The sequence below is a fragment of the Mustela nigripes genome, chromosome 13, assembly GCF_022355385.1.
Source record: "Mustela nigripes isolate SB6536 chromosome 13, MUSNIG.SB6536, whole genome shotgun sequence".
In the NCBI taxonomy this organism is placed as follows: Eukaryota; Metazoa; Chordata; class Mammalia; order Carnivora; family Mustelidae; genus Mustela; species Mustela nigripes.
The window spans coordinates 38,695,733-38,718,266 of record NC_081569.1 but is presented as its reverse complement, the minus strand read 5'-3'; the positions used below and the strand labels follow the sequence as shown (position 1 = coordinate 38,718,266).

The 22,534-nt window shown below is 35.6% G+C and overlaps 1 protein-coding gene across 1 annotated transcript in view; it reads left to right on the top strand.

Annotated features, from left to right (window-relative positions):
• Nucleotides 1-22,534, top strand: part of ADAM10 (ADAM metallopeptidase domain 10) — a 134,437-nt gene that overhangs the window by 90,845 nt on the left and 21,058 nt on the right. The window contains exons 6-9 of the mRNA XM_059372014.1: nucleotides 1,105-1,254; nucleotides 4,609-4,701; nucleotides 7,322-7,505; nucleotides 15,331-15,494. Coding sequence (XP_059227997.1) covers nucleotides 1,105-1,254; nucleotides 4,609-4,701; nucleotides 7,322-7,505; nucleotides 15,331-15,494 — 591 coding nt within the window. The remainder of the gene's footprint in view (nucleotides 1-1,104; nucleotides 1,255-4,608; nucleotides 4,702-7,321; nucleotides 7,506-15,330; nucleotides 15,495-22,534) is intronic.

Below are 22,534 nucleotides of genomic sequence, written 5' to 3'. Positions count from 1 at the left end.
ATTCTTTAAATAAATACAAACTGAGTATCTAGTGTTTGCCTGTCAAGTGTGTGTTAGGTGAAAGCAATATAGCAAGAAGCAAACACAGATATTTTTTGTTTCTGGAGCTTGTATTCTAGTGGTTGAAGTAATGATGGTGGGCTGGGGACCGAAATTAAATTTAATAAATTAAATTAAAACCAATGATGGTGGGCTGGGGACCAAAATTAACCAATCACCACACAGTAAACCAATCACATGTATATAAGGGACATTGGTACATGGTTCTGTGACATGGTATGATGGATGAATTGACCTTTGCTAAGTCTGAAGGGAGAAGTTAGCTAGGTCAGGAGAGACAGCAGTAGTGTGTGCAGAAACTGTGTCAGGAGACATGATGCTGGAGGATTGGAAAGAAGGCCTGTGTAGCATAGAGAGCAAGAGTTGGTTTCTGTGGTAGATAGAATGAAAAGAAAGTGGGCAGGTAAGTAGAGACTGAGTGCTGATTTGGTGGCACATGTAAAGGATTTAGGGCTTTATCCTTAGAACAGTAAGAAGCTACTGAAATCTGTTACACAGGTAGGTAATATTTGCAAATTTGCATTTTGATAAGATTGCAGTATGGCGAATAGAGTGAAGGCCAGTAATAGATATGGATAGATTACATTGCTATCATTGGAGTGTTTTAGGTAATAAGTGATGGTTGCTTGGGCTGATGGGTGGGTACCAGAGAAAATGGGCATATTCCCTAGGTATTAGGAGGTAAATTCGACAGGGCTGGGTAATAGATTGGGTATTAGAGGGAGATAGACGAAGATATCAAAGTATTACAAACAACTAGAAGACTTGCTTTATATTTAAATGATTACATATTGAAAGGTAGGTTTTGAAAATGTTTTAAAGTGAAAGAATTGCTTGAATAAATTAAAGATCATCTATACAGTGGAATATTATGAGGCTGAAAGTAAGATTTATGAAGAATTTTTAATGGTGTGGGGGAGTACCTATGGTGTTCCATAATAAAGCAAATATGAAATTCTACCTAATATGTGTTCTTAGCTATATAAATTTATAATAATAGTGAAACATACTAATGATCAGAAATGACTCTTTTTTGACTTATAGACACCTCAAGAAGAACATGCTGTTAATAGTCCAGAACACCTGAGGAAAAAACGTACAACTTCAGCTGAAAGAAATACTTGTCAGCTTTATATTCAGACTGATCATCTGTTCTTTAAATATTACGGAACACGAGAAGCTGTGATTGCCCAGGTATTTGTAATTTTGCTACTATTTTAGGAGTTCTCATACTGTTTCATTACACCTATATTTTCCTCTAAGAATTAAAGTTATGGCATATCCCTTTTTTGAAAAAAACAAACAAACATATTTTTAGTAATTATAAAATACGTGGGATAAGTGCATGGATGACTGAAAGAGTTAGGATATTTTAGAATCCTCCAAAACAGGTGTAAGACAGTGATTTCGTGAAGATGATGACACTGGCGATTAGCTTTGAAAAGAAGGTGAAATTTTCAGTTGTGGTCCTATAAGGAGGGAAGAATAGAGGAAGTCTTCCAATGAGAAGTATTTAATTTCTGTTTTGTGTTCCCATTGTACTTAGTACTTGTTTTTTTGTTTTGTTTTGTTTTTGTACTCAGCACTTTCAGAGTTGTGTTCTTGCATTTTTATCTTCTCAACCCTTATTAAAGTAAAAAGTTTCTGAAGATACTCTTCAAAATGTCCTTCTTGTTGAAGATGCCCAGTGAAAGTTTGATAATCCATTTTTGACTCTAAATTGATTTGAGACTAAGAGGATGTAGGTGCCATTAGTATAAATGATGAATTCATTTTGATGGTGGTGATGAGCTTAATTTTAGATGTGTTTAAGAGCCAAGTAGTCGGGGTGTCTGGGTGGCTCAGTGGGTTTAAGCCTCTCCCTTCAGCTCAGGTCATGATCCCAGGGTCCTGGGATCAAGCCCCATATTGGGCTCTCTGCTTAGCAAGGAGTCCCCTTCCCCCTCTCTCTGCCTGCCTCTCTGCCTACTTGTGATCTCTGTCTGTCAAATGAATAAATTAAAAAAAAAAAAAGAGCCAAGTGGTCATTCCTTAGCATATTGAAAATGTAGAGCTTGGGAGTATTTAGCCCTAACCTTAAACTTTCTTCTTTGAATTTAAAGATACAGAAGACAGAGTTGAAGTAAGGGGAGAAAATGAAATTAAAAGGAAAGAAACTGGGGGATGTCTGTATATAGTGAATAGGATGAGGAAGAGAAGCAATGGGATAAACGTAATAGTTAAACGGGTAGGAGATTAAATGGAATTAACCAAGGCAGAAACAGTTTCAAAACCAAATGCATGGCTAACAGTGTTATATTACAGAGATATCAAAGAGAATGATTACAGTGTGTTAATTTACTAGATGGGGTGGGTGAGTCCTTTCACAATATATACATATATCAAATCATCAAGAGGTACACTTTAAACATCTTAGAGTTTCATTTATCAATTATACCTCAATACTGGGAAAAAAAACTACAAAAGGAGGCTGGTTTTTAGTTATTAGAGGATTATTGATGAGCTTTAAGCTGATAGAGTTGTTAGGGTAAAAGCATTACAAACAGTGATCAGTATGTTGGCCAAAGCAGTGAGGGTTTTAAGAAATGTGAAAAATAGAAACAAATATGGCGACTTAGAAACAATATGGAATATTTGGGGGTGAAAGGAGGACATAGAATTAATGAGCAAGTTGGTAGGAAGAGGAAGATGATGATCCACTAGAAAAGCAATGTGGTATATAAGAGAAAGAAAAATTGGGGCGCCTGGGTGGCTCATTGGGTTGAAGCCTCTGCCTTCAGCTCAGGTCATGATCTCAGAGTCCTGGGATCGAGCCCCGCATCGGGCTCTCTGCTCCGCGGAAAGCCTGTTTCCTCCTCTCTCTCTGCCTGCCTCCCTGCATACTTGTGATCTCTGTCTGTCAAATAAATACATAAAAATTAAAAAAAAAAAAGAGAGAGAGAAAGAAAAATTGATAGGAAAGTGTTCTTAAAGGTCCAGTAAGAATTGGGGTGAGAATAAAGAAAAGTTTCCCTTTGGGAAAGAACTACCCTTTGAGAAAAATAGAAATAGATGAAGTTAGAAAAATTTGAAGGTAAAGAGGAAGAGAAATAAAAATGAAGTCTCAGTAAAGTATGAAGTATATTCATTTGTGGAGGGATGTTTGAATTACCACTATTGGGAATGAAGTAGGAACAGAAGGAATTGGATAAGGGATTACCAAGCCAAGTTGAGGTTCAGTAGCATGAATTTATAATGGACCCTGTCAGCACTGGTAGAGCTTTCTTTATCAGTTTGGCAGCCTGGGCTACTTTTTTTTTTTTTTTTTAAAGATTTTATTTATGTATTTGACAGAGATCACAAGTAGGCAGAGAGGCAGGCAGAGAGAGAGACAGGAGGAAGCAGTCTCCCCGCCAAGCAGAGAGCCTGATGTGGGGCTCGATCCCAAGACCCTGACACCATGATCTGAGTCGAAGATAGAGGCTTTAACTCACTGAGCCACCCAAGCCTGAGCTACTTTTGAAATTATAGTTAATGCTTCTACTTAACTATCTTAAGTTTATATAATTTCTTTGAAAATAATTTTAAGAGAACATATACATGTTTTTACATAAACTGTAGCAAGATTGCTTTTTATAAATGAAAGATGGGAAAGTGGTTTTAGAAGCTGAAGTGTTTAGTTGGGAGTCAGCTAGGTAAATAGAGAATCCCTTTATGTTTTATCACCGTGTTTAATTTCCTCCTAGAATTTAGGAGCTCTTAATGTATCTTACTTATATCTACATTACTTTCTTTCTACCATCACCCTCTAGAATAAATCTGTAAATTTATTTTACAGATTTTCTGTTTTTCACTATTGTATCCCCAGCACCTTAAACAGTGCTTAGTATAGTATATAGTAGTAGTCAACAAAACTTAAAGATAATGTGGACTAGTGCAGCGATAGAAAGACTAAAGTCAGAGAATGACTGAGTATCCTGATGTTATCAGGGAATGTTTTTTTGGGGTTAGGGGAGGGTGAGAGTTGGGCATGGGAGTGGGCAGAAGGAGAGAGAGAATTCTAAATAGGCTCCATGCCCAGTGCAGAGCCTGATGTGCAGGGCCAGTCCCACAACTCCCAAGATCATGACCCAGGCCCTAATCAAGAGTCAGACACTTAACCCACTGAGCCACCCAGGTTCCCCTATCAGGATAATTCTTTAGAAGATGTTTGAACCGAGTCTGACAGATAAAAATATTCTAGGCATAAGGAAATAGCACATGAAAAGACATGGAGGTCTGACATTGCGGGATTGATTGAAGAAACAAAGTTTTATATGATTGAAGCGAGAGTGATTGTTTCTTGCTGGAGAAGAGTCTGGAAAAGGCACAGAATCTCCCCTCTTAGCCCCAGCTCACTAATCTGTTTCATCTTTTCATCCAGTATGTGATGTGGACATTTTAAAATTTGAGTGTGGTGGAACACGAGTAATTCTTGATTTGGGAAAATGGAAATTCACAGCCTTATTCACATTTTAATATCGCCTCTAAAATGTTCTTTTTTTTTTTTTTTTTTTTTTAAATCTGTAGATATCCAGTCATGTTAAAGCAATTGATACAATTTACCAGACTACAGACTTCTCCGGAATCCGTAACATCAGTTTCATGGTGAAACGAATAAGGGTAAGAAATTTCGATGGTTCAGAACAATAAGAAAGAGAAACAATAAGGACAGTGTTTATTATAAGAAAAGTGCTTGCATTTTACTTCATCTTTATGCATTAATAATTAAATTGTATTACTCATCCAATTTATCTTTATTCTTGGCTTTTACACACACATGTGCAAATACACACAGGAATACCTCAGTTTATGATATAAAAAGGAAATATATAGGGCTTTAATCTGGACTGCAAGAGAAGTATTGTCATACTATATTCTGTCTGATTAACATGCCAGTTAGAAAGCCCTAGCCTCTCAAGAACTACAGATACAATACTTGACATTCTGCCCCACCCCACCTTATCATTTCTCAGTGTCTGAAGATTTGCCCTGTGCATTACTTTTCAGAGTGTATCCCTTTTGGTGCTCTAGGGGAGAGAGAAGGATAGATAGAGTGGCTAAATAAAATTAGAAGTTGTATACTTAGTACTGTGCTCTCTTCTTATGAATTCTTAGTACAGAATTCTCAAATTTGGGAAGTCCTTCAGGAGAGGAACTCATAATTTTCAAAACTAATTTGACTATGGAACCTTTTCTGTATTAAAGTCAACTGAGGGTCCAGAGAACTGTAGAACACATTGTGAGAAATGCTTACCTAGATCCACAGGGTCACTGATGATTAATTTTAATGTTATAAATTCAAATAAGTAGATACTAAATTACTAACGAAATTGGGTTGTTTCAAAATTTTTTCAAGTGTGAATTCTATCTATGTGTATAGCTTTGGAATCTGAATTCGTAAACTAGATAAATGGCTTGAGTTAAAAAAATCATTTTATGTAAGTATTTGCCATAGGGTTTCTTTATATTTGTGCTTCTAATTTTCTTAAAATATGATTGACTAAATTATAATTTTTGTTTATGCATGTAATACATTTAATAGCTTAGCTAAAGGTGGTCCATAGTAGTGTGATGAAATGTTAAATGGGAGTTCAGGATGAAATGTGGTTTGCAGATAAGCATAAGAATTGTTTATAATCAGTAGCTTTCATGTATTTTGAGAGTAATTTAAGCCTTTAAATGAGCAAGTTAAAGTGATAATAATTATTATTTAGTAGGCAAAGCAATAAAATGCAAACTAGTGGGAAGTAAAGAATATTAGAACAAATTGTAGTGAAACACATTTTTTTTTTTTAGTATAATGATCTGCATTATGAAGAAATGCAAGTATATGAATGGATAGTATGGCACTTGGTTGTTTTAAAGCTTTTAACCAAGACTAAAATTTTAGTTTAAATCTTACCTGAAGATTCCTTGTGACCCATTAATTTGAAATTTGTATCAATAAACATTTAAATATTATCTCATTTGTAATATAGGTAACTACAATTTGGGTGCAATTTTTATTTGTAGCTAATATTTCAGAAATATCAAGAAATTTCATTTCACTGTTTAGTGGGAAAATGCCATCTATAGCCTGTCTCTAAGCATGTGCTTTTTATAATATGTAGTGTGATTGCTTTTGGATATTTTTGTGTTAGATGACCATTACTGATTGTTTTTAGTTGTTAAGTAGATAAACTGGAAATCTGTCCTCAGGCAGTTTCCCACAGTAGTATTTTTGCAGTCCTGCTTCTGAGTCTCTTGGTTTTACTGAAAGGTATGGAACCTAAAAAGTCCTGTAGTTCTTATTTTATCAACTGTTCTACCCTCCCTTTACTACTGACATCTTCAATAGACTGAGGACTGCCTTCTAAAAAATGTCTCCTTTCATACATAACACTTTTTATTCTGTTTCCACAGTTTTATATGTAATTTTCTAACTTGAGGAAAGGCAAATTGTTCTAGGACTTCAGAGGATAGGCAAGTATCTCTGAAAGGAGACAGGGGCTTATAAATGAAAGCTTTTGTTTGGTAGAAGTTTATTATCAGAACTGATTATTCTTCAGATTTTGTCAGGGAGGAACCTGCACTAGGAGTACAGTAGCTAAGTATCAAAAGAGACTTTCTGGAGGAACTCAGCTTGATATAGTAAGAGAAGAGAATGGGGAGTAAAAAGAAAATTCGTGCCTACATTCAGGGAAAAAAATTGAACTTGCAGTTTGTTGGGCTTGACTCCTATGGTTTTAGGCAAGGAGAACAAGGAAATGATTTGGCTGTTGAGTTGAGGGTCTTGGGTTTGAGATCTATTTCATGTTCTAGTAATTAGCTAAAATTTAGGGGTTTATATCCTTTTGCATTCCACCATTTAGTACTAAAAGAGACTTGCTCACATGATTAAATTTGAGAAACTCTACTTCTTTATTAGAAGTTTTGAAAGCAGAACCTGCTTTTCCATCCCAAGTGTTCAGTATTTAGAAATTTGGTCAATACTTACCTAGAAATTTAGTGTACCCAGTTTTAATTCTCCTACTCACTCAGCCTTTCTTTTTTCCTTTTCTTCTTTTTTTTCTTTTTGACTTCTATGATCAGCTTAGGGATAGGGGCAGTGGGAATAATTGTAGAAGCCTTAATCCAGGCCTTATTTTCCTTGGATTCCAAGCATATTGTCCAGGCGGGTTCAGAAGAAGGTGATCAATGACTTTACACATAGACTCTGCTAACGTTAATTGCCTATTTAAATAGTTGTCTTGGATTTTAGATCAACACAACTGCTGATGAAAAGGACCCTACAAATCCCTTCCGTTTCCCAAATATTGGCGTGGAGAAGTTTCTGGAATTGAATTCTGAGCAGAATCATGATGACTACTGTTTGGCCTATGTCTTCACAGACCGAGATTTTGATGATGGTGTTCTTGGTCTGGCTTGGGTTGGAGCACCTTCAGGTAATTTATCTAACTTTATCTTGGCTTAATAATTAAAAAAAGCAATTTTCAGGGCTAATTGAATTTTACAAAAGTATAGCAGAAACTGGTGGCTGTACAGTATCTTAATTTAAAGAGCTTGAGTTAGGCAAGAGTTAGAAGTGTAATGTAAGTAGGAAAATATATAAAATAGCTTTTTGTTTTGAAATGAGTACAAATGGGGAGATAGCCTGACATTTGGTAACTTCAGTGGCTGAAATAATTTTATGAGGAAGAAGTGGTACTTATTACTAATTTTTTCATGAAAGTTAATGTTATTAATTTTTTTTTTTTCTTCTGGGAAAGAGGTCCTTAGAATTAAAAGGGAAAAACGATATTCTTGCTTCTGTTCTACAATGAGAGAGCAGAGAAACCACAGTCAGAAGCTGTAGGTAGAAAGAAAAGAAAGACTGTCCTTATTATTATTTTATTTACAGCCTTTATTTTAACAAAAGGTAAGTGTTGCCTGAAAAGTGTTATAAGCAGAAGGCCCCAGTACCCAAGCCTCCACTAACCTTAACACCTGGGCCCGGACTCTGCTTGGGTCTCTGCTTTAGCGATGGAAACTGCTGTCATTAAGAAAGCTGGCATAGGATAATGCCTTTCCCATTACAGTGGGGATAGGGAGTCTGTAATTTATAGTCTAATAAGTTCAGGAGACTAATTTAGAGAAATACAAATTTATTAATTGAAAGATTGAGTAGAAACAATCCCAGACTCTTTGAATATAACTTTGGCCATACAGAGTTTGATCAGTAGCCTTTCATCTTGGCAATACCTCTTCTGATGTATCATTTCTAATTTTTTTAAAACATAGAATGCTTTATGCCCAGTAAGGGAAGCTTTTCTTTTCCTGTGCTTTAATTAGTAATTGTTTGATTTATAATGTATATTTTAACATTTTAAGTAGTACTGTATTTTAGTTTTTATATTTCTTGCTTTATTTTTAAAGCCAGCAATGAATAATACTTTTGCAATTTTCAAAGCTTCTTTTGTTTTTCTTCCACATTTTCATGATGTCATTAAGGTGCAAATTTATGTCATGAATTATATATCATAGTACAGTATTTTTGGAAATTTATATTTGTCTCTTATGTTGATCTGTCCTGGTATTGTGTTACTTGCATTGTCAGCAGATTGTATAATCTCACTTTTTCCTATGATAATTTCACATGTTTTATAACTTTTATATTCTGATATTTCTTTTCCCCTTCTTGAGTAAGTTGGATGATTTATTACAAAGTTCATGATTTCTTCTACTTACTCATTAGTAAGTACTGTGAACATTCAAGGATTCATTTGATTTTTTATTGTAAATTACCATTAATATATTCTCAAAGTGTACACCTTAGACTAACAGCATCAACATCACTTGGGAACTTAGCAGAAATGCAAATTCATGGATTCTACTCAGGTCTACTGAATCAGAATCTAGGTGTAGAGCCCAACAATCTGTTTGAACAGGCCTTCCAGGTGATTCTGATTCACATTCAAGTTTGAGAACTACCATGTTCATATTTTTGTCTCTAAGGAAACTTACTCACAGAATGGCTTTTGGATAGGGGATTGGATGATTTCAAACCAGAAACTGTTTTACATTTTCAGCTTCAAACTTTTGTTCATTAGGAATGTAATACTCCTGAAGGAGCTTGATCAGTTTTTTAAAAGCTTCAGATAGCCTCATGTCTGTAGATGCAAAAATAAACTGTATTTTTAGGATAGTTTTAGGTTCACAGAAGAATTGAGCATATAGTATAGAGAATTCCTGTATACGCCCCCCCATACAAATTTTTAACAGCTTACATTAGATGGTACATTTGTTACAATTAACAAAATTATTAACTGAAGTCCGTAGTTGATTCAGTTTTTTAAGTTTTGACCTAAGGTCCCTTTTTGTTCTAGGATCTCATCCAAGACACCACATTACATTTAGTTATCTTGTCTCTTTAGTCTTTTCTTAACTATTATTGTTTCTTGGACTTTGTTTTTGATGACCTTGACAATTATGAGGAGTACTGGTTAAGTATCTTGTGGGATGCCCCTCTATTACAGTCTTTTTGATGTTTTTCTCGTGATTAAACTAGGGTAATGGGTTTGGACATTTAGTCTTTTTAATGGACAATTAGTCTTTTTATCTAGTTATTTTGATATTTGAACCACCATTTGTGATGCTACTCATTGTTCTGAACAGCAGTGGGCAAAGTTCTCGATTGTAAGTGGGACATATAACTTGTATTTTTGTCGCAAGTTCTTCTTCTGATACCTCTTTCTTTACTCTGTGTTAAACCCTCAACTCCAGTTCTTAGAAATCTTTCTCTAAGAGCTACTGGGAGGGACAGAAGGATGGAGTCCAGAGTGGGAAAGAGAAGGGATCTTTGTTCTTTTTTCTTTTTTTCTCTTCTTTTTTCTGAATATTTTATTAGAGAGCCCAAGAGAGCACAAGCAGGGAGGTGGGGAGAGGGGTGGAGGAAGGGGCAGAAGCAGACTCCCCATTGAGCAGGGAGCCCGGTGTTGGGCTCCATCCCAGGACCCTGGGATCATGACCTGAGCCGAAGGTAGGTGCTTAACCGAATGAGCCACCCAGACACCCTGATCTTTGTTCTTTTGATCTGGCTTTTTCTAGTATAGGGTACCAGCCTTAACATAACATTGACAGTTTTCTTCTTTTACCTTTGCCCTTGGACTTCCTGAACTGGGTTTTATATTTGACCCACATTGTATTTTTTAAAAAGATTTTTATTTATTTGAGAGAGAGAACACACACACAAGTTGGGGGAAGGTAAGAGAGGGGGGCACTCGAGCTGGAGCTGAGCACAGGACTCTATCCCAGGACCCTGAGATCATGACCTTGAGCCTAAGGCAGACCACTTAACCAACTGAGCCACCCAGGTACCCTACGTTGTAATTTTTTATAAGGAAAAATATATATTTGGTTTTATTATTTTAGTACCCTTCTGAGGTGTAGGTATTACTACCTCCATTCTGCAGATGAGAAAACTTGGATTTAGAGATTTTTGTGACCGATCCAGGATCACACAGAACCCAGAGTCTAGACCTTTTGACTCCAGGTTCAGTGCATTTGGTAGTTATTCTGCTGAGTTTTATATACTACAGGATCGTAGCTTACTCCAAGATGTTTCTGATAAGAAGTTGAAATGTTTCCAGCATCTTGGAAGAGGTTTTGTATTGTTGGAATCCATTTTTTTTGAAAGAGGAGTTATAAGGGTTCTACTCTTTAATATTTAGACATCATTTTGGGAAGAGCACTGGTTTGGGAGCTAGGAGACTGGGTTCTTGTCTTCTGTTCTGTATCTATAAATTTATCTTAGAAATTTAGGTACATCATTTTGCTTCAGTGTGTATTTTTCATTGTAATTTCTTCTCTCTTTGTCCTTTTATAGACTGCATGTTTCTGCCTAAAGATCTTAGTAATTTTTGTGGTTAATCCATTTGTTAAAAAGTACCATTTCGTAGCTAATCTGTTCAGTTTGTGATCTGTTACTGTCTCAATCTTTCATTTTTATTTGGCCTAATTAATTTTGATTTTGTTGTATTATTTAACTTAGTTTCATTTAATTCTGCAGATATTTTACTATAAATAGATGGTGGTGTGGAGGGTTTTGTTGTGATGTTAATTTTCACAGTATTACTCAAATTATTAGCTGAGGTCTTCACTGACTCAAGCTGGGAAAAACGGTGAAGGTTGAAACATTTGAATAGTAGGTTTTTTGTCTTTAAATCTTCTTACACTACTTTTTATTCTCACTTAATATCATTCTGTAGTTGGGTATGGCCTTGGTTTTCTTTAATTAGGAAAACAGAACCTCCTGCCCAACTCCATAATAAGTGGAAACAGCTGTGAACTGGGCTTGCTTAGAGGCTACCATTTAAATTATACAGTGATTAGAAGGGAGTCCGAAAAAGGGAATCTGGTTTTCTAAACAAAGTAAGTGTTGATTATGGAACTGGGAAGATTTCTTCAAGCTTTTCTTTGTATGAATACAGTTCTGTGTTTAGCAGGTAGCCTCCTACTTAATTTAGAGACTGCAGTGTTGAATCCTTAACTAAGTAAATTCCTTGTATTAGATAATCTTTTGCATTTTATTTGGGGCACCCTTCCAACATGCCTTTTGAGAGGGGCCATTTTCTTTTTAAAAATATATTAAGGTACGTTCTTCATGTATTATCCTTCTTAATGTTATCCTCATGAACATAGTCTCAATTTGGGCAGGCCACTGAGTAAGGCTGTCTCTGGAATTCATCTCTATAGTTAATCCTGAACCATTTGGTATTCCTCTGACCATTTGTGAAGAACATTTTTTGAGACATTTCAATTGTTAGCAGTAGTTTCTTAAGTTTAGAAATTTTAGTTTGATTTTACGTATTAGGACTTAAGGACATACAGAGCTCAGCTCCATGTTCTCAAGATAACCCATAGCCTATTAAATTCTTAACATGTTGTTTAAAAGTCTAGTTATAAGGCTGGGAGAATTATATAATTAGAATTTTACAAGAGGACAGTTAATATTGGCATTTTGTGTGGTCTGGATTGGTCCAAGCAGGACGTTTAACTTCTCTGGTCCCTCATTATTACTTGTGAATACTGCTTTCCAGACACGAAAGACAAAGAAATGCCCTTAGGATATTTCATAACAACCTGTCAGGGAGTGAGACTGTTGTCTGGTTCAAAATTACTGCTCAGATTAACACTGCATGGTCAGTATGTTAAGTTTTAAGTGTTTAGGCTTGCTCACATCAAAACTGTGCTTGTAGACTCTGACAGGGTATTATATATATTATTATCCTATAGTTTTTCTAATTTGGGGGCTGGGGTGAAGGTCTGTTTTAAAATTTAGGAGTGATATTCTGTGACTTTAGCCCTCAGATTGTATAGTAGATTTAAAAAAAATGTCATTGTACTTCTTTGTTGGTTATTGAGCCATCTATCCATCCAGCTTTTAACTCAAAAAAATGTTTACCTTTCTCATTAGTATTCATTCACAATTTGTGTTTTGCAACGATGACTACCTGTATTAGAATTTTTACAATAAAGCAGTTATTGAACTTGAGCCGTGGTTTAGCTGTAGGTGTATATGATATCACTGATTGAGTTTCTGGCACATCAGAACTAGTTGCATTATTTTGTAAAAAATTAAACCATAACTTAGCACTGGGTAATGTATGGAATTGTTGAACCACTATATTGTATACCTGAAATTAACATACTACTCTATATTAACTGTATTGGAATTAAAATAAAAAAAATCAGTGTACTACTGCCAAAAAAATATTAAGCCATAACTTACAAAATTAAGTATAGTCTTTTGTTTTTTCCATATGATTGAGTTATTTTAACATATGTTATTAGTTTGTAACAAATATTGAACTTTTCTCTAAGAGATACACATTAAAACCAAAAATATTTACTGGGACGTTAAACAGGATGTGAAATTTCAAAGACTGTATTTTAGAAGAGAGCATTCAGATTTATGTCTGATCTTCCCTTAAACTATATAAGCCTTAAAAATACAGAAAAAATATATTATCAGATTTTTAATACATGCTATTTTTTTTTCTTTTTTAACTGTTAAAGATTTACGGAAGTCTTCTATGCTTAATTCAAGTTTGACAGTACTGCATTGGACCAATTTGCGTATGACATATCTTCACTAAGGCAGGACATTAATTTACTATTTGTTTAAAACTATAATTATTACATACAGAGTGCTTATTCATATCTTTTCTAATTTCTGGAAATAGTGATACAGTCCTTAGGATTCATCTCCAAAAGCAGAAGTAGCATGAAAAATATATATTAAATATTCATAAATCATTTGCTGTGTTTTCATTCTGTTCAGTTTTCTTTGTAGAAAAGGTAGTAAGTTCTGAATATCATAAAAGTTCTCCATCTTGTGCTAGTTAAAATCTGCATATGGCTTAGTCTTTCAGTTTACTTATCTGTGGAGCTTGTTACTTTCACTTCCTAAATCATGATGGTAATTCAAATTCATGTTAATTTTGTGTTAAATTTGTTTTAAAATATTTATTTATTTGTTTGTTTGTTTATTGGGGGGAGTGAGAAAGAGAGAGAGAGCACAAGATGGGGGGAGGGTCAGAGGGAGAAGCAGACTGCCTGCTGAGTGGGTAGCCTGATATGGAGCTAGATCCTGGGATCCCTGGATCATGACCTGAGCCAAAGGCAGATGCTCAACCAGCTGAGCCACCCAGGAGCCCCTTGTTAAATTTTCTTTCTAATATTAAAATGAACAGGGCAGCAGTTGTAGTGTTATGCCATTTTAGCAAATCTGTTTTTAATTGCCTTCTATTATATGCTTTATCAGAACTTTAAACATAAGGTTTTTTAATGGTTTAATAACTTGATTGTAACTTTGCATATAGAAAGCTTAATTTGAAATAATTTGATTATCAGAATATCCTAACATTTGATTGTATTTTTAATAAAAACATCAAAGAGAGAAAACCTTTTCATGTGAATGTAAACAAAAGAGTTCTCACTAAGAGTCTTTAACAGAGTTATTAAAAGAACTATATTCTTCTCAGTACTGTGTGCATACAGACATGGGTTGGCCAGCCAGTTTTGGATTTTCCCATTGTTCTTTTTCTAATTTCTTATTATTAACTGGCTTTAGATGTACAAGTACTTATCATTTTGCTGTTAGGCTATTTTGGCAAGTTACTATTATGCAACAGGTGAACTACAAAGTTATTTAATATATATAATAGAAGTAGTGTTATAGGTTTTCTTTTAAAATTTGAAAGCATTCTCAAGATACATTGGAAAGTCATAATTCAATTTTTTGAACTTATTTTGAAAAAAATTTCAAACTTGCTGAAAAGTTGCAGGAATAGTATAGTGAACTCATGATAGGTTAATCAATCAACATTTTTCCACATTTTGCTTTCTTCCCCTTCTGTCCATCTTCTATCCTTCCTTCCCTCTCAATCCCCTTTTTTTGCCTCCTGGGCATACTTCTTTTCTTTTGCCCCACAGCTTTATTGAGGTATAACTGACAAAATTGTAAGATGCTTCAAGTATACAACATAATGATTTGATATTCATGTACATTGTGAAAGGATTCCCCCCTATAAATGCGGTGACATCTATCACTGCATATAGTATTTATTTTTGGTGAGAGTGTTCCAGTTTTACTCTCTTTGCAAATTCCTTTATACAATACAGTGTTACCAACTATAGTCATCACGTTATACATTAGATACATAGACCTTACTCATTTTATAAGTGGAAATTCTACCCTTTTACAAATCTCTCTCTATCCCCCTATTTCTTTGCCAGCCCCTGGCAACCACTAATTATTTTCTTTTTTAAAAAGTATGTTGTATATTGCCTCTAAAGATAATGAATCATGTACTCCTATGCATCACTACTGTTACTTGTAGATGTGACTTTCTCAGAATCTACTTGAGAATATTTTGTTCAACTTCATTTAAATTAAATGTTTGTTTCTTTTTTTTTTTTTAACAAGAATATATAGGCTTTGATAGCGTAAATATGGGTATATTCAAATTTAACAGAAACTTTTGCTAAATTAATGGGAGTAAAAATTAGGACATTTTCTTAAGGGCCTTATACTAAGTCTTGGGAGTTTTTTTTATGTGTACCATTAAAAGTTATTTGAAATGACTTACTAATCTTGGCCTAAAGAAACTTTTGAGTATTTAATATATGTGGAATATATAAAATGTTTTAATTTGATGTAGTATATGTTAGAAAGTTATTTTCGGGGGTGAATAGATGCTAATTTAGCCATCTTTTGTTCTGAACTAGGAAGCTCTGGAGGAATATGTGAAAAAAGTAAGCTGTATTCAGATGGTAAGAAGAAGTCCTTAAACACTGGAATTATTACTGTTCAGAACTATGGGTCTCATGTGCCCCCCAAAGTCTCTCATATTACTTTTGCTCATGAAGTTGGACATAACTTTGGATCTCCAGTAAGTATTGCCTAATCATTAGATTTTGTAAAAAAGATTATTAAATTTTATATTGAGTACATATGGATATTTAGGTTTTTTTTTTTTTTTTAAGATTTTATTTATTTGACATCACAAGTAGGCATAGAGGCAGGCAGAGAGATGGGGGGGAAGCAGGTTCCCCGCTGAGCAGAGAGCCCGATGTGGGGCTCTATCCTAAGCCCCTGATCTGAGATCATGACCTGAGCCGAAGGCAGAGGCTTAACCTCCTGAGCCACCCGTGCGCCTCTAGGTTTTTTTTTTTTTTTAACTGTTTAGTGTTTAGTTTTTATATATTGGAACACAGGAATGTACTTGACACTACTGAAAGAGAGGAGGATAGACTATTTGCAAGTCAAATAAGAAAAATAAGCATAACAATGCAGGAGTCTATGAAGGCAAGGAATATTGTCTATTTCATTCACTTCTCTGTCTGCTGGTCCTAGAACAGTGCCCATGTGCCCAGGGAGGGGCAGAGACAAAGGGAGAGAATCTTAAACAGGCTCCACCCACAGTATGGACTTGGGACTCGAGCTCACGACCCCAAGATGGTGACCTGCGCTGAAATCAAGAATGGGATGATCAACCAACTGAGCCACCCAGGCTCCCCTCACTTTTCATTGTTTAAAGTACATTTTGAGGGGTGCCTGGGTGGCTCAGTGGGTAAAAGCCTCTGCCTTCGGCTCCGGTCATGATCTTGGGGTCCTGGGTTCAAGCCCCACATTGGGCTCTCTGCTCGTGGGGAGCCTGCTTCCCCCTCTCTCTGCCTGCCTCTCTGTCTACTTGTGATCTCTCACTCTGTCAAATAAATAAATAAAATCTTTTTAAAAAAAAAAAAGGACATTTTGAATGTTAGCAAACTGTGGAGTGTTTTTTTTTGTTTGTTTGTTTTTTGTTTGGGGGGGGGTTTGCTTGGTTTCTGTTAAAGCATTGTTGGAGTTTGTTAGATTTGTCTTTCTCTATTGTGGATTGATATTTTAAATTTTTTCAGTGTGAACATATACAAAAATAGAGAAAAATAGTGCAATAAATTCTTACATACCCATTATCTAGAACAGGGGTCAGTAAACTTTTTCTATAAAGACTGTGCTAGTAAACATGCTAGATTTGGAGGGTAACATTTGGCCTCTGTTGCATATTATTCTTTGTTGTATTTACAATCCTTTTTTTAAAAAATTTTTTAAAAGATTTTTATTTATTTATTTGACAGAGAGAGATCACAAGTAGGCAGAGAGGCAGGCAGAGAGAGAGGAGGAAGCAGGCTCCCTGCTGAGCAGAGAGCCCGATGCGGGACTCGATCCCAGAACCCTGAGATCATGATCTGAGCCGAAGGCAGCGGCTTAACCCACTGAGCCACCCAGGCGCCCCTTTACAATCCTTTAAACATGGAAAACCATTCTTAGCTTGGGCCATATAAAAATGGGCTGTGGGCTCTGGTTTGCCAACTTCTGATTCAGATTCAACAGTGACCAAGATGTTGCCATACCTCCTTTCTCTGTGTTTCTTTCTTTCTGTAAGGGATTAGAAGCAAATTTACTCATCCTTAACATATTTCAGTATACATCCTTAAAAAATTAGACATTTTCTTATATAACTGTAATGTAGTTATGATACCTGACAAAATTAACAATTCCTTGGTGTCATTTAGTACTCAGTCCATCATATTGATTTTCAAGTGACCTAAAGATTAATGCACACAGAAATACAAAATACTGAAAGATAGTCTTATGATTTTGGTAGGGCTTATTAAATAATGAATTTGGGAAAATTTCATTTTACAACTATGTAAATTCATTTTACTTGTACCATATCACTTGTAAAAATGGAAATTTTCTTGAGTTTAGAAGAAAATTATATAGTTGGAGCTTAAAATCCTCAAATGCACTTCTCTAATTTTCTCCTAGTTTGTAAAATGGAAGTGCCATCTCTCTAAATAACAAATCTTTCTTCTTCTAAATCCCTATCAGAAATTGATAGATTATTAATATTCTTAGATAAACTATTTAAAATGTGTTTAATTTCTCTGCCTCTTGACTGCTTTTGTTCTCGAGCTTGATACATTTTTTTTTTTCTCGTTAGAGGTTCAAAACTTTGAAAGCGGGTTCTCTTTGCAGGAAATATGCGATCCGCTTTATTATTTATTTATTTATTTATTTAAGAGAGAGTGAGCATGAACAAAGGGTAGGGAGAAGCAGACTCCCTGCTGAGCCTGATGTGGGGCTTGATCCCAGGACCCAAGGTTCATGACCTGAGTCAAAGGCAGAGGCTTAATTGACTGAGCCACTCAGGCATCCCACACTGTGTGATCTGTTCTTAAGAGAGTAATTGAAATTGTAGAGATGAGCAGAGAACTATTGCTTATGGTTAATTTTTTTTTTTCAAGGGCAAGCAAATGTTCTCTTTTCTCTCTCAGTCCCCTTGATTCCAACCCTTACTTGGGGTGTTGTAGTACTCTTTAGCTACTCCTCTGTCATTTAGGCTAAGGCCGTCCCAATTTTTTTAATTTACATTTTATTTATTTTTTTAAATTAACATATAATGTAGTATTGGTTTCAGAGGTACAGATTTGTGATTCATCAGTCTTATGTAATACCCAGTGCCTATTATATCATGTGCTCTCCTTAGTGTCCATCACCCAGGTACCCCATTCCTTTACCCCTCTCCCCTTCAGCAGCCCTCTGTTTGTTTCCCGTGATTAAGAGTCTCATATGGTTTGTCTCCCTCTCTGATTTCATCTTGTTTCATTTTTTCCTCTCTTTCCATATGATCCTGTGTTTTATTTCTTAAATTCCACATATACGTGAGATCATATAGTTGTCCTTCTTGATTGACTTATATCACTTAGCTTAATACCCTCCAGTTCCATCATGTCCTTGCAAATGGCAAGATTTCATTTTTCTGATTGCTAAGTTGTATTCCATTTGTGTGTGTGTGTGTGTGTGTGTACTTATATACATCTGTACATACATATATATACATATACACATTTTCTTTATCCATTCTTCTGTTGATGGACATCTGGGGTCTGGGCTCTTTCCATAGTTTGACTATTGTGGACATTGCTGCTATAAACATTGGGGTGCAGGTGTCCCTTTGTATCACTATGTTTGTGTCTTTGGGGTAAATACCCAGTAGTGCAATTGCTGGGTTATAGGGTAGCTCCATTTTCAACTTTTTTGAGGAACTTCCATAATGTTTTCCAAGTGGCTGTAGCATCTTGCATTCCCGCCAGTAGTGTAGGAGAGGTCCCCTTTTTCCACATCCTAATCAACATTGGTCATTTCCTGACTTGTTAATTTTAGCCATTCTGACTGGTGTGAGGTACTCTCTAATTGTGGTTTTGATTTGTATTTCCCTGATGCTGAGTGATGTAGGGCCTCCTGTATTTTAAAGTGCTTGTAAATTACCAAGGATCTTGAAATACAGATTCCATGGGGACGGGGGACAAGTTTCTGCATTTTTCTTTTTGGTAGGCTTCAGCGTGAGGCTTGAGCTCATGACCCTGAGATCAAGACCTGAGCTGAGATCAAGAGTCAGATGCTTGACCAGCTAAGCCACCCATGCACCCCAGTTTTTACATTCCCAGGTGTTGCTGTAGCTGCCCCTGCTCTGTAGACCACACTTAGAGTAGGGAATCTAATTTGTTCTCTTTTTATTTCCTGTCTAATCTATTCCTTATCCAACTGCCGGAAATTTTTTTTAATATAATAATTTTATATTACTTAGGGCTTTTTGTTTAATGGATAAATTGGTTCACGTTCTTTGCTTACTCTGTTGTGTTTTCCTCTCATACCAGACTACTTTTAAAGACTCTGCCATGCTCAATCACACCCCATTCCCTTGTTCATGTTATTCAAACTACCATGCATATACACAGTAGTGCTTACTATTAAATTACTTTTAAATTTACTAAGAGCAGCCAGTACTATAAATTCCTGAGCCCATCTCCCTTGACATCTTTATCTGAAATCTGTCTTTATCTTTCCTGTTGTACATCTGTACTATGTCAGTGTTACTTTTTCTCTTAATGGTTCACACTATCGCTAGTGTTTATTTATCCTATCCCAAATCTTTATTGTACACCTGTTGTTAGCCACTTTATAAGCTCTGTCTTGGGAAGTTGAAATAATAAATGAGACAAGTTTCTGTTTTTTAGTATGAAAGTTATAATATGTGCTTGCTGTTACCAAGTTAATCTTTGTCTAGGTTATAGTTCTGATTGTTTTGATCATGTCACTGCAGTTTACAACCTTATTTCCCATATCTGCTGGTATTGCTCATACAGTTTCCTTATCTTAGCATTTAGGGTTTTCCATCTTTTTTTTTTTTAAAGATTTTATTTATTTAGTTGACAGACAGAGATCACATGTAGGCAGAGAGGCAGGCAGAGAGAGAGGAGGAAGCAGGCTCCCCGCTGAGCAGAGAGCCTGATGCGGGGCTCGATCCCAGGACGCTGGGATCATGACTCGAGCCGAAGGCAGAGGCTTTAACCCACTGAGCCACCCAGGCGCCCCAGGGTTTTCCATCTTTTGGGTTTAAGTATATTTCCAGTGTTAACTATCCCCTCCTATCAAATTAAGTTACTTATAGTCCTTTAAAATTTTCTTTTTGCCAGGAAGCCAATTCCTTCTCATCTTTGCCTACTGAAATCTTGATCCATGTTACATAATGTAAATTGATAGAGCCCTTTTTTCATTATGTATCAAGACCCTTAAAATGTTTGACCTTGTAACTCAGAAACTCTATGCTTGGGAATCCAACTTTATAAAAGAAAAAGGCAGAATCTGTCAAAGATTTATGTGCATTAAAGTATCTATTACAGTTTTATTTATTTATAGCAAAAAGTTTTAAGCAGCCTAAATGGCCCCACAATAGGAAAGTATCCTCGATTGCTCTGCAATCATTTAAAAAATCAGTGTTTGCCTTATTCAGTTAAGCTGAAAGAAACCATGTATATAACTGTACAAGTGGTATAATTCAAATTTTGTATTAAAATATGATATAACTATGTACAAGTCAGGTAGGAAGTAGACCAAAATGTTAATAGTAGTTATGTATGGTTGAGTATGATTGAAATTTATCTTCTAAATTTTCTAAAAGAGTATATATTGTATTTATAGTAAGAGAAAAATATTTGTTTTCTTATCAAATTTAGAGTCTCTTTGTGAAACCATTTGAACTGTCAGGACTTTTTGGGGATATAGTCAAGTAGCCTTTATATTCTGTCTTATATTTTGCTTACTTGTATGCTTGTTTATCCCCTGTTCTGAGTATGACAAATATGAATAGTTGGCATGCTTTTTTATAACCTCTTCTCCCTCTATGGCCATTAATGATTATCTATTACAATATCCTCTGGGCTAGTAAAGTAATAACTGATCAGTGTTATCTGTTTGTTAGTTTATGTATGTATGCATGTGAGTGTAAGCAACCAAGTGTTTTGCCTAATGTGGGGCTTGAACTCATGACCCCAAGATCAAGAGTTACGTATTCTGTCAACTGAGCCAGTCAGGCCTCCCCAATTAGTGATATCTGTAATAGATTTATGGGGCAGAGAGTCAGACTAGCCAGGGATATCAAAATATGCTATCTCTTTTAAATAGAATATAAGCCTTTAAGGGCTAGGAATGATGCTTAAATTCATCTTTATATTTTTATATTTTTAGTTCCTCATATAATATCGGACACATTCTAATATTTATTGAATTAAAAATATTTTGTGATAATATCAAGAGTTATACAGTATGGGTTTTTTTTCTTTTTCTAAAATTCTAATGCTGAGAATAAATCTAGTGTCATACATTATCCTAAAGCAAATTAAATTCTGTAGAATGAAAACATAAAGCAAGGTAGTATTAGAGAATAATCAAGAGTTGTTAAATGCTGAATCTATGTTCAGGGGAACAGCAAAAGGTACCAGGGAGAATAAATGTGATAGGAGAGGTCTTACGTTTAATAGTTGCTTCCAGGGGCACCTGGCTGGCTCAGTTGGAAGCTAGTTGATCTTCTAGTTATGAGTTTGAGCCCCATGTTTGATGTCAATATTAGTTAAATTAGAAAAAAAAAAAAAGAATAGTCTTTTAAAAAAAGTTGTTTCAGATTAGGGAGTAGAAAATGAAAGTGATTTAGATGGGTTTTGAAAAGAAACATAATGCCTTTGGGCATTCTTTCTTTTCTGGAAGGTGGAATTGTTGGGTATTCAAATAACAGTTTAATTAAACGGAGCTTTTATTCTAGGATCCAAATATTTTCACCCTTTTTGGCAAGTTCTGAATTGTTGTTTGAGGAGCATTGTGAGGTTCATTTGTTTGTTTATTTGCTTGTTTTGAGATTTATTTATTTATTTGACAGAAAGAGCGATCACAAGCAGGGGGGAACAGGAGAGGGAGAAACAAGCTCCCAGGGAGCCCTATTCTGGGGCTTGATCCCAGGATGCTTGTATCAAGACCTGAGCTGAAAGTAGCCGCTTTATTGACTTGAGCCACCCAGGCATCCCTCATTTGTTTTTTAAATATTTCCCAGGGGAGGAACGGAGGTGGGGGTGCCGATGCAATCTGGTAGTATTCTGTTAGTTGATCTCCATGCTGGTTACATAAGTATATTTACTTTGAGAAAATTTATGGAGCTATAGTTTGGTACTTGGTACTTTTTGGTATGTGTATGATACTTAAGTAATATTTGCCAACACCATAAATTTTCTCTGTATACACACACATGTATGTCTGTTGTTTTACTCTTGCAAAGAGTGTTTTAGTTTTACCACTTGGCTTTGCTTTTTCTTTCTTTCTTTCTTTTTTTTTTTTTTTTTTAAGATTTTATTTATTTATTTATTTGAGAGAGAGAGAGAGAGAGAGAGAGATCACAAGTAGGCAGAGAGGCAGGCAGAGGGAGAGGGAGGAGCAGGCTCCCCGCTAAGCAGAGAGCCCGATATGGGGCTCCATCCCAGGGCCCTGAGATCATGACCTGAGCTGAAGACAGAGGCTAATTCACTAAGCCACCCAGGTGCCCCACCACTTGGCTTT